This window comes from Fringilla coelebs (genome assembly GCF_963513975.1).
Source record: "Fringilla coelebs genome assembly, chromosome: 6".
In the NCBI taxonomy this organism is placed as follows: domain Eukaryota; kingdom Metazoa; phylum Chordata; class Aves; order Passeriformes; family Fringillidae; genus Fringilla; species Fringilla coelebs.
The window spans coordinates 43526285-43538532 of NC_140034.1; the positions used below are offsets into that span (position 1 = coordinate 43526285).

Sequence of the window (12248 nt, forward strand, 5' to 3'; positions counted from 1 at the left end):
TTAGCAACAGATGCCCAATACACACTATTTGTTAACCTCAAGTAATTAATATATACTTCTTGATTTGTAAAATACTGTGGTATTAAGTTACAGAAAACAAAACTGAGAAACACTACCTGTAGACTTATATGATAGGTTAAAAAGAATAAAAATGTCACTGTGTTTTGACATTCTCCCAAGACTCAATACACCAAAATTTTCAAATTAAAATTTTCTTCCCTGTCTTCAGGAGAAGAGTAAGAATAAATGCTTTCATTGTAGACCTGTCCTGCAGTTAAACAAATCTTTTAGAAGGTAACTGAGCAATGAAGATCTGAAGCTTTAAGCATACACAAGATTTACTCATGCGGTAAACCAACAGATTCACTTCCAACTCAGGTTTTACTCAATACCCCCAGGACCAATCCATCTCCCAGAAATACTAAATGGATTCCCAGCAACTTCAGTGAGCACTGGAGCACAAGTTAGAAGCACTTCCTGCAATGTGTATTTTTACTAACCTGAAAAAGATCCCACTCTTCTGAGCACTGAGAATGCAATGTATGCATGTGCACACTCTCTACACATTTTGCTCTCACTATCTGCAGTGCTAGCCAACACAGAGCAAGCCAATAAAATCATATTTTCTGCTGAGCCTTTTCTGTGTTGAGGTGGTATAATATTGCAGAAGAGAATAAAACCCCTGTGCCTACCTTGAGGGCTTTCACAGCTTTCTTCATCGCTGTTGTCTTGGCAGTTATTTTGACTGTCGCACACAAAGCTTTTATCAATGCAAAGACCATTTTTACAGTGGAATCGGGCAGTAGAGCAAAGCAAGGGATTTGCTGCTGCAAAAAGAGAAAGTAAGACCTTACATTAGGCATTCTCTTGCTCAGGCAGTTAAATAGCTGATAAGCACCAACCACAGGTCACAACTCAACAGCTGGTCAATTCGATGGGTACGTGGGAGTACCTTGGCAATTAAACCAGCCCTGGCTCTCTAACCAGGGAGAGCTGAAACTTCTAATTTATGCAAGATTCATTACAGTTAGCAGAGATTTAGCCCACCCACAGTTGTGATAAGCCTTCTGTTCATTTTCATGAGAGCCCAATCATGATCACTGTTCCACATTTGCTCACACTGAAGACATATGGAGGATAGAACTGCCTACCCTAAACACTGCCTGTTGATTCCCATTACAGAAGGCTGATTTTAGTTGAAGTTTCATCTTATAAGACAGCAATTTTGACTGAGAACTGCCAGGCAGTGGTTTATTTACCTCGGATTCTCTTCCCCATTCTCCTCACTATTTTGAACTGATATAACAGCAATGTTGAAATCTCTCAGCCTCTCACTGTTTGAATTTCAACTCCTTTTTAAGGAACAATGTTTACACCCTTCATATATGTCATATATAACCATACCCTTCAACACAGTCATCACTTAGCTGAGATATGCATAATTTAGCTGTTTTTTATATCTACTCATAAATAAGTCTATGTCCTTTAATACTTTTTGGCACTTTTTTCTGAACTCCAAATGCCTTTTGGTAATGGGGTGACTGAAACAGAATGCAACTTTCCAACTGAAAATTTTTAAAAGGCTGCTTAGACGCTCTACTTCAAACTGCTTCTCTGCCACAATAACAAAGGGGATTCGTTTCCAAATACTAACTGGCTTCCATTTTTTTGTCTGTAAAGTAAAAGCTACATTTAAAGAGTTTTTTAAAAATAAATAAATAAATGAAACTTTAAAGTCTGCCCTGCATATAACTTGCAGGAACAATAACAAACACTCCCAATTTCTCCAGCTCCCTAAAAGCTTGTTTAGCACAAACATGCTAAAACTCCTTTGGTTTGAAACTCCTGCACACTTGCATACCAGATTGATTTTTGAGGTCACCTCAGAACCTAAATGGTTGTTCCTCTTCATAAGCAGTAACTAGACATTTAGATATGCTAAAAATAACCAAGTGCCTCACTGGCATAGAATAATGGGGAGATCAGTAGCATGTTATCATCAGCTTTAAGGTCCCATTAGAACTGCACACTACAAGCTCACAGGAAATTGTGTTGTTCCTAATGAACTCCATAAGCTGGTGCACTTTCAGTTGAGACCTGCTACTTGTCAGTCCACCACCTTAAGGATATTCAAAGCACTTTTGCCAAATCTTATTTTTAGTCCACTTGTTCAAGCGTAATCCAGAGCAATTTCCTTAGCCTTCAATGCTTCTCTGGCTTCACTTTCTCCACAGAAATGCTAACTTCCTGCCACAGCCACACAGTCCTTGCAGGGCCCAAACCAGTCTCCCCAGGACAAGAACAGATGCCTCCTTGAGAGGTTCATGCCGTGGAAGCTCACCAACCACCAAGAAAGGCAAGTCCTCCACGAAGTAGACAGTGACAGATCATGCTCAAGATTGCCCCTTTTGTTATCTTTGAAAGCTGCTGTCTGTTGTCCTCCTCCTGACCTTTAAAAGTCATTGAAAACAAAACCTCAGCATGCTTCTGACAGGAGAATGAGCAAGTATTTTGCTGCCAGGTTTCACCTAGAGACCCATGCTTCTACCAGCTCTTGATAGTAACAACAGAGCTGCTGGATTCAACATAAGGTTTCCCTACTGCTATGCTATATCCCTGCTAGACTTACAGATACAAATGGATCTGTGTAGCCACATGCAGAGGGTTTAACCCAAAACAAGCAGTACTTCAGATCATCTCTCTGCTACAACTTCCCTGCTGCTGCGCATTGGCAGGCATGTCTGGCTTCAAGAATCTGCCTTTCCTTCCAAGAACCTGTTTCACTAAATATACCATTATTTGCTTTTTTGTTGTTTGAGAACACATATAAGCAGAGATAACCAGATGCACTGATGACCAAATACATCATATTCTTCAGTGACATGAAACAAGCAAACAAAAATGGAACAATTCAAATTGTATTTAATATTTGTCCAATCTGTGTTACACCTGAGTGCAGAGAACATATTCAAACCAAACATGCAGCTTAAAACTAATTTCAGGGGCTTGGAGTAACACACAGGCATTATATACAAAGCAAGACTGAGATGGACCTTAAAAAAAAAAAAAGGCAGACTAATTTTCCTGGAGTGAAAAACCAAGGATCGTCTGGGTCGTAAATAACAGGGAGAATATTTGACTCAGAAATGGAAGGCTACTAAATGCTTTCTTTCTAAGTAGCATCTAAGTAGCATCAATTAGTTGAAATAAGCAGCAGCTCCCTCACTTGCAAGCAGGCTCCCACTTACTGCAGTTCTCCTCATCGCTGCCGTCGGGACAGTCCTCGAAGCCATTGCACCGGAAGCGGCCAATGATGCAGTGGATCCCGCTGGCGCAGGGGAAGAACGTGGCACCACATTTGGATTTGGCTTTTGCTGTGAAAAGAGACAGAAATGGGCAGAGGTGAGGGAAACAATTTAGAATGGTTAGAGATCCTGTTGTAGCAGTACAGTTAAGGGTGCTCTACGTAGTGCTGTTGGCACTGATGTTAGGTGCCTTACAAGAAATTAGTGTCTTTGTGAGACTAAGAAACACAAGAGACCCTCATAAAAATATTCTTCAGGCTGCAAACACAAATAACATTGCCTTTATTCAACATGATTTATATAAAACTGGGTGCAAAACAACTGCTGTATCTCATGCTGCACAGCACAGCTATTTATAAAACCTTAAATACTAACAATAGCATCAAAATGTGTTTAACACGTGATTACAGAATCTCATTATGATCTCAAGTGCTACACATTTTTTACTTTACTGCACAGCCACTTTTCGTAGCAAGAGAACACTGCCCTCAGCCATAGTAATGCAGATGGTTCCACCATGATGCTCAAGGCAAGCACCAGTTAAGTACTGCGGTATCATATCACCAGCCTAGAACAAAACAACTCTCAACAAAAAAAGCAATTTTACAAGACAAATGGTTACATTTTTGCTTTTTCAAATTATCTCATGACTTAACAAACCACACCACAGGACACTGAAGACTTTGGACAGTCCACTCTAAAGCAAAGGCAGTCTCTGCAGGAAGATTATGGTGCAATGTGTTAACACTACTGACGGGAGACCATCAGGAAGAACACAGATCCAGAGCTTGCTGGCCTTTTAAGCAAATGTTTCCTACTCCTACACCAAATCTAAGACACGCTTACAACTCACAGGTTTTGAACTATGAACAGACTGGGTACCACAGCAAGAGGCAAGTTTTTTAATGTGGCCCTAAGGCACATCCATACACCAACCTGCACAGTTTTACAAGGCCAGGACAAGGTCAGGGACTATCAATGTACAGACCAAAAAAAAGCATATCTAATAGGGATAAACAGCATTAATTTGGAAGGAATCCTCTCTGCCAGGATTAGCTACTAAGTACAGCTGTAGCAAAGCTTTCCTCCATCACTCAACAAAGTGCACATAAATTGTTTTAAACCACAACTACAACAATTCTCACTTGCTTTAGTGTCCTTTGAAAACAAATTCTTGCAGTTCCTCTCGTACATGTTTTTCTTCATTTTATTAGTAGTTCTCAATTAGAATTATGAAGTAATTATGATTAAGTAAAATAAGATGTATCACTAAATTTCATATATTCAACTACCATTTTTTCTGAAGAGTATCCAAGGTCGACTTGGGGAAAAGAAAGTGAGCCATTACTTTGCAGAAAAAGATGATAAATTACCCTGAAGTAGCCACTGTGCCTCACACCTCTGGACATAGAAAACCATCAGCAGAGACATTTGAAGCCCCTGCAATTCTTCGCACAACTTCAAAGAGCAGCTTCTGTGTTAGAGTTCTGAGACAGACAGATCTCAGCTAAATTAATTCAGTAACCACGAGGTGTGAGGCAACATCATACCCCCAAAAGTCCTTAAACAAAGGCAGCAAAACAACCTCAGTAGCAGATTCAGTGTCACCCAAGCAAGCAGTCCTTATTAATGCACTAACAAGCCAGCCAAGATGCTGCTGGAAGAGAGTGATAATAGCACACGCACGTGAAGAGGTGCTCAGTGTTTCACGTGTTGTGCTTTGGTTGCTGCTTTCCTTTCTGTAAGAGCTAACATCTTTCTGAAACTCTACAGTGAACACACTCCAAGTGCTTCTGGACAATTTATTTTAGAGATCTCTTTTGAGCCAGAACGGTTCCAGAGGGGGCAAAAGGAAGAAGCTCCAAGAGTTTCAAGAAGGACAAGAAATAAGAAAAGAGGGAAACAACTGTACTTTTGCCTCTGTTAACATTTACTGGATCCCATTTCTCCAAGCAGGTTTACTTTCATCACTTGGGGTCTGAATTCAGAGGCTATCAACTTTCTGTCAAATCATACTCAATGATGCTCTTTGTCCTCTCTGAAAATCTTGACAAATTAAGGCTTCAAAATTATTTACTTTGAACATTTCTAGTATGGACTATTCTCTTACTCTTGTAGCCTATTCTTCCTGACAGATTTCAGAGTGTGAGTTGCCAAAACCAGAGCCTCAGACCCTCTGAAGAGGTCATGAGGCTGTACATTCCTAAGTAGAGTGAAGGTGCAGCCAGAAGTGGTGGTGAGCTGTGCATGAGTCCCATTTCAGGGATGACAGGCACAGGTCACAACATCCTTGGTTGCTCTGGCCCCAAAGGGTACAAAGCACATCTGGGACATTGCCTTGAGCCACCATAGTAAAGTCATAAGTAATATGTAATGTTTGGCCACACCTGGAAGAAAAGCATGTTAGAACGACCAGGAACAAAGCCAAGAACTCTTTCTTCTGTATAAAGCATACAGATACCCCACGAAAAAAGAGGGAGAAACTATTCAGGACAATTATCTAATACAAGTTACTTAGATAGTTATATAATGTTTAGTTAAACATTTTATCCCCAAACATCTTTCTATCTTCTCCTCCTCCTCCAGAGACAGCAGCCAGAGCACAAGAAAATTCAGTTTTAGAATATCTGTTCAAAAAAAAAACCACATACTACAGACAAACCACAGACGAAAACCAAACAAGGAACTAAACACCTTCAAATTATCTCTAAATTTCCTTTTTATATAGCCCACTGATTTTATTTTTTTTAACTGGAGAGAAGGAAAAAATAACAAACAAAACTCAATTCAATTCTCTATATTTGCAACAGACATGATATATAAACCAATCCCAATTCAAACTCATACTTGTATTAGAGACCCTAGGAATATAAAAGAGCATTTCAACCACCAAGGTGATTCACAAGTCAGTCAGTTGCTTACTAGACACAAGTCTTGCTCCCAAACAGAACTTAGTTTTCAAAGTTCCAATTCCAGACACAAAATGTATTTTTCATATGCTGTACACAAATGTAGGAAAAATTAGAAACCAGTAAAGGCTAAGTCCAAGTCATGTCCCCTGACTCTGGAGAACTCCACTGAAGAATTTCAGCTTTATTTTCAATTTGACATCCTTCTTGTCCCTGGCATAGTTTTCCCAAGGTTTTCAAGTAAGTGTTTTTTAGTCACTGCTCATAAAGTTTCTATGGAAAGGACAATAATTTCTTCCAGAGCAGAAACCTACCTTCCCATTCTGCAGGATCTCTGGAAATACTCTAAACATGAAGGGCTATCGTTTTCTCCAGGTCTTTGGCACCCTAACAAGTAACAGATACATGATCATGACAGCCTATAGCACATTCAAGTCATGTGCTACACTATCCCAGCATTCCTCTGCAATTCCAACTCCCATTACATGACTTACAAAAAGAGTTTTCATCTCCTTTGCTCATCATTGTGTCTCCTACTGCACAGGTTAAGAGTTTTAAGGCAAATCTGTATGTGAGAAGCTTTGTATTTATCTAACAGCAGCTATTTTTGAAATAGCTATTTGGCTACTTCAGTGATTTCAGCCTCAATAAGCTTTCAAGGACAGCATTGTCTTTGCAATCTATATTCTTCTCTGCTACGCTTGGTTGAAACAGGCTCAGGACAATCAAGAATTACAGGGATATCTGGAAATGACAAAAGAGAAGTGAAAAAATGAAGAGGAACATGTGGATTGTTTGACCTTATTTATCCACGGTATTACAACCAGCTAAAGGAAAGGGAAGAGAGGAAGTTGGTTGTTTTTAAAGGAACTTGCAGGCAAGTCCCCTTGAACCCATGCCTCCAGAAAGGAAGAAACTGAGAGACCCCACATTGGACAGGAAGGGGTGAGATACAGCAAGAAACCACAGAGCAACTTACAAAACTATTACTCTGGATTCAATAGAGCAAGTACAAAAAACACCCCAAAAAACTGCCATTCAACCAATTTGTGAGCCTATGTCAGAAAGAATAAATTCACTCTAGTTCCACTCCTCATTTGTTACCTGCTCATGGCAGAAGCAACCCACGACTGGAAGATTAATGTGAATCTGTATTTACATTACATAAAAGGGAATTGCCGTGTATTTAAAAAGAAGTGCTACTGAACTAGCATGAACTTCAGGAGCCTCCTATGTCTCCATTACCCATGGGAAGAAATTGCTCTTCACTAAAATATTCTTTTCATCTCTTAAAACTGAAACATGAAGCAAATGGTGAAGATGGTGGCAGAGAGCTGCTGGCCACAGTACGAGTTTGCCAAATGTTCCCTGCAGGTTGCTTCGCTTAAGTTCAAAAAAACTATTTTGGCAGTTGTATGTGTGAGTGCGTGAAGTCGCTCCTTATGCTACACAGAACCTAATCTTCCCATCCTCTACTTTCAAAGCTCTAAAAAAATACTAACTTCCCATCAGTACCAGTAGTACACTCCACTGACAATGTGACAGTTTGCAGGCACAGCTCTACAGCAGTAACAGAAAAACATTTTGCTATCTTTAGGATCCCAAGTGTGAAACTGTAGTATTTTTGAAAAAGTGTAATTCTTTTTATTATTTCTCAGCAGAGATGCACAATAGCAGAGAAAAAGAAATCAGATTTGGCAATACTGTGTAAAACCTTATGCTGTAAATAGACAACACTCTTGAATAAAAGCTATTTTGATACTCATGGCTACAATGATTTGGAACCTGATTAGAAGGTTACAACTGATCTGCAATGGACAGGTAATTTTTCTTTCCATAGATAAAGAATCAAAGACATCAAATGCATTTTATAATTAACAGTATTAACTGTAAGTTTAACAAGACCACGTGCAAAGTGCTGCACGTGGGTCAAGAATAACCCTGATGTGAAAACAGGCTGGAGGGTGAATGGACTGAGAGCAGCCCTGCCAAGAAGGACTTGGGGATTCTGCTGGACGAGACTGGACGTGACCCAGCAATGTGAACCTGTGGCCCAGAATGTCAAATGCATCCTGGACAGCATCCGAAGCAGTGTGGCCAGCAGGGCAATGGAGGGCATTCTGCCTCTTTACTCTGTCCTTGTGAGACCCCTGGAGTGCTGCATCCAGCTCTGGTGTTCTCAGCACAGGGACATTGACCTGTTAGAGGGAGGCCAGAGAATGGATCACAGGGCTGGAGCACCTCTCCTCAGAGACCAGGCTGAGAGAGTTGGGGGTGCTCAGCCTGATGAAGAGAAGGCTCTGGGGTGACTTTACTGTGACCCTTCTGTAGCTGAAGGGGATTTACAAGAAAGCTGGAAAGGGACTATTTACAAGAGCATGTGGTGACAGGACTTAAGCTGAAAGGGAGTAGTAGATTTTGATTTGATACAAGGAATAAATTCTTTAATGTGAGGACAGTGAGGCACTGGAACAGGCTGCTCAGAGAAGCAGCAGATGCCTCACCCCTGGAAATGTTCAAGGCCATGTTGGATGGGGCTCTGAGCAATCTGGTCTAGAGAAAGGTATCCCTGCACATGGACAGGAGGACTGGAATAGAAGATCTTTAAGATCCTTTCCAACCCAAACCGTTCTGTGATTCTATGACTGTTACTGTTGAGCCAGCTTATCTACACCTCAAGCATTTCACAGGTAGTTATAGTGAACTGGGCACTAATTACTGCGTGCAACATGCAAAGAGCACACAGCAGGAGCCCCACACATGTGGCCAGTAGACAAGCCTATATCCTTCTTTTAACTTTACAAACATTTCCGGTTTAAAATGTTTCTCAATTATTTTGTAATCTGAAGTGAGGAAACAGGATGCAGCAGATACAACGTACAGACAGAAGTAAGCTACACAGAACCTGAGCATCTTTGAACTAAATTGTTGCTTTAGAACCTCTCAAAGCAGCAATCAAGCAAAGTAACTTTTTGCTGCTTCACAGCTACGCATCTCAACAACAGATAATGATTTATTCAGCTAATCAAAACTTGATTACTTGCATACGATAAGAGCAACTCTCCAGACAGAAACCACTGCGTGCAGACGCTGCATTATTGCACAGCCGTCAGTATTTTCCTGACTTTGATAATAAACCACCTTAAACTCCTCTGTTGAGGGTAATCTCAGTAAGGGATGTTACAGCCACATCAGACAGCACTGTAAAACCAGATTCTTTTGATGAATGCGTGGTGACATGCAGCATTTCAGTATAGGCTTTACAAGGAGTAGAAAAGGGTTTCAACTTTAATTTACAAAGAAGGACTGATTTGACAACAACACGTAACACAAGCTGGATGGCACCAGGATCTGATTCCTTTCACCCCAAGAACTGCTATAAACCCTAACCCTGTTAACACAGTTATTTTGCATCAGTTAACTGCTGTTTGGACCCCACAGTATTTTCAGTTCTGTTCCCAATGGGAAAGCCACTGCTACCTGCTCCCAATGGGAAAGCCACTGAAGGCAAATGCATCATTTGTTGGTTCACAGAGCTCTGGAACAGGGCTGTCTTGCAGAACAACACAGAAGGTTCACTTCCTTTGCTTGCTTTTTCCTATCTATAAAAAAGCTAGCATTTGAGTAATATTGCCAGTATAAAATGCACTCAACAGTCCACTATGTTAGAACTTCTCTAATTCAAAACTATCAACTATTTAAGTTACTGAGTTATGATACAAAACACATCCAACTGCAGAGCATTCGCTGCACCTACAAAAAGCCCTTGGGTCACTCTTGCTTTTGCTCCCTGTTTAACAAGGCAGGTGAAAGAGTTGCTATTCTTAAACTGCTAATGCAAACATAGAGGAAAAAGAGCCTAAAATGTGCTTTATTTTAAAGGAAGCAATTTTATGGGTTTTTAAGTAGTGAAATTAGCCCAGTAGGAAGCATCAGAGGTTGCCTCCAATATAGTAAACTATCAACCACTTACATGAGTAATATTTACACTGTAGTTAGCAGTAAGAAAGGACAATGCTAAACCAAAAAAAGCCAAGGGAGTCTGCTGCCATGAAGAGTATATGGCTTCTTTCTAAAAGAGTGAAAAAAGAAAGCAGTTCAGAGCTGAATTACTATGAGTTGGTGGACTTTAATTCTTGCCAGACAGTAAGGCCCTAAAGTAATCTTTCATGGTCTAGGAGTCTATGTTTTAGTCCTTCAAAATCACCACAAAGCAGAGATGTCAGAGGAGAGCATGGACAAAAACCTTGGTTTTCAGACATTCAGTAAACCAGTTTCTCACTAAGAGAAGTATTTTAGAAGTTACTACTCACTAAACAACCTGAACAATAACATCACACTAAAGGACAAAGTAAGCACAGTTTCAGAGTTGTTAAGTTACTCAGGATGCAAACAGGCAGGACAGAACACCACCCTTAAGGCACTTCAGTAGCAGTACTCCTCAGGAACAACTGTGTACCTGATGGGTTACAATTCCTCATTCTATTCTGGGATACTACCTACCTGTTCTTTTTCTTTCAGCTGTGCTACTGATTCCATCCAACTGTTAAACCTGTCCAATTCCAAGCTCTCCAACTGGCCTATTTACTGACCTCCATCAAGAGGATTAAATAATTAGCGCCACAAAACCTTTTGATCTCCCTGCATAAAAAGCTATCAAACATAAGCAGCTATTGCACTTGCCCCTACTCATGTGTAATTGAGCTTCAAATGAAACATTCATCATGGTCACTTAATTACAAATCTTATTATAACTACTAAGTATTTTGTTGCTTAATCATGAGTAAAACCAAGAGATAATTCCAGTTTGATATTCCAAGTTTGAGAGCCATCTGAGTAAGTGGCAAAAAGATCAGCAGCTGCCTTACAGCATCTTTCCAATTAATGCTAATGCTCATTTCATGCGTTGTTTAATATCCCGTTTTGCTTAAGAATTCTGACTTTTTTACCTACCTGCAAGAAATATTCCAGGTCAATCTGGAGATGACAGGAAGCAGCAAGAAACACAAAAAGAGACTAAAAAGAGCTCATTGATTTTGAGATGCGAAAAGAAGTCCAGAGGTCTTCCAAAACATACAACTACCTTCATTGAGAAATTACTAGCTTTCTGCCATATATTCTAGTTATCTAGAAAAAGAGGTGTTAATTTCATTAGATTTTTACATAAATTATTACTGGCTTCAAAGTAAGAATGAGACATCTAAAGACTGGTTTGCTGGAATCCTAGCACATGACAATGCTTATTAACATTAATACATAAAATCTACTGACAGCAGCTTTTCATTGCTATGACCCTTTCAGGATGCTAATTCCGGTAGAATGCTTCTCTCTTCCTAAGTTCAGGCCCTGCTTCCATATACTAACACACTCCCCACCAGAAGTTGTCAATATAAAAAATAATGCCTATTTATCACTGAAGGGGTATCGGGGACAGACAAAGGTGATACAGAGACTCCATCATCAGAAGGCATGAAAAGACACTTTAGTATTAGAAATCTATAGTTCTTATAGAAACAATGGCGGACTTGAGACCTGATTGGCCTTCTCTCACACTATTGGTGAACTATGAATAGCACACTCTGGAGACTCATACCTCTAAACAACAGTTACAGAAAGAGAGATAATAATTGTTTTCATTCTTTCTTCTACGTTTCCCCAGCTCGGCCTGTGAGAAATTATCTCTATTCTTTCTTGGACCAAACTGAGAATATCCACACCTATTCATCATCCTGTAAGGGATCCACCTGTTTAGAAGAGGCAAGGGGATCTTTGCCAAAGACCAGCCAACTCAGTGAGCAGGCTTTAAACTGAAGGACACAGGGTGTGAGGTCCAAAGTGGCAACATTCACTACATCACATCCAGCTGGGGAATAAGCCCGGCCAACCACAGCAACAACAAATCTTTCTGATCTGACTACCAAGATGAGATCCAGAAGGAAAACCATCTCAAGGGTGTCCATGGCTTTGGTGGATCCTCCTGCATCCCTTCTTCCAGGAAAACCTGCAGGAATCATCACCTCTCTGAAATGTCTGT

The 12248-nt window shown here is 40.2% G+C and overlaps 1 protein-coding gene across 1 annotated transcript in view; it reads right to left on the reverse strand.

Annotated features, from left to right (window-relative positions):
- The window catches only part of LDLRAD3 (low density lipoprotein receptor class A domain containing 3), a gene marked incomplete at both ends in the record, with an annotated part of 104785 nt that overhangs the window by 47724 nt on the left and 44813 nt on the right, over positions 1–12248 (reverse strand). The window contains 2 exons of the mRNA XM_084207887.1: positions 693–827; positions 3249–3374. Of these exons, the coding sequence (XP_084064013.1) occupies positions 693–827; positions 3249–3374 (261 nt within the window). The remainder of the gene's footprint in view (positions 1–692; positions 828–3248; positions 3375–12248) is intronic.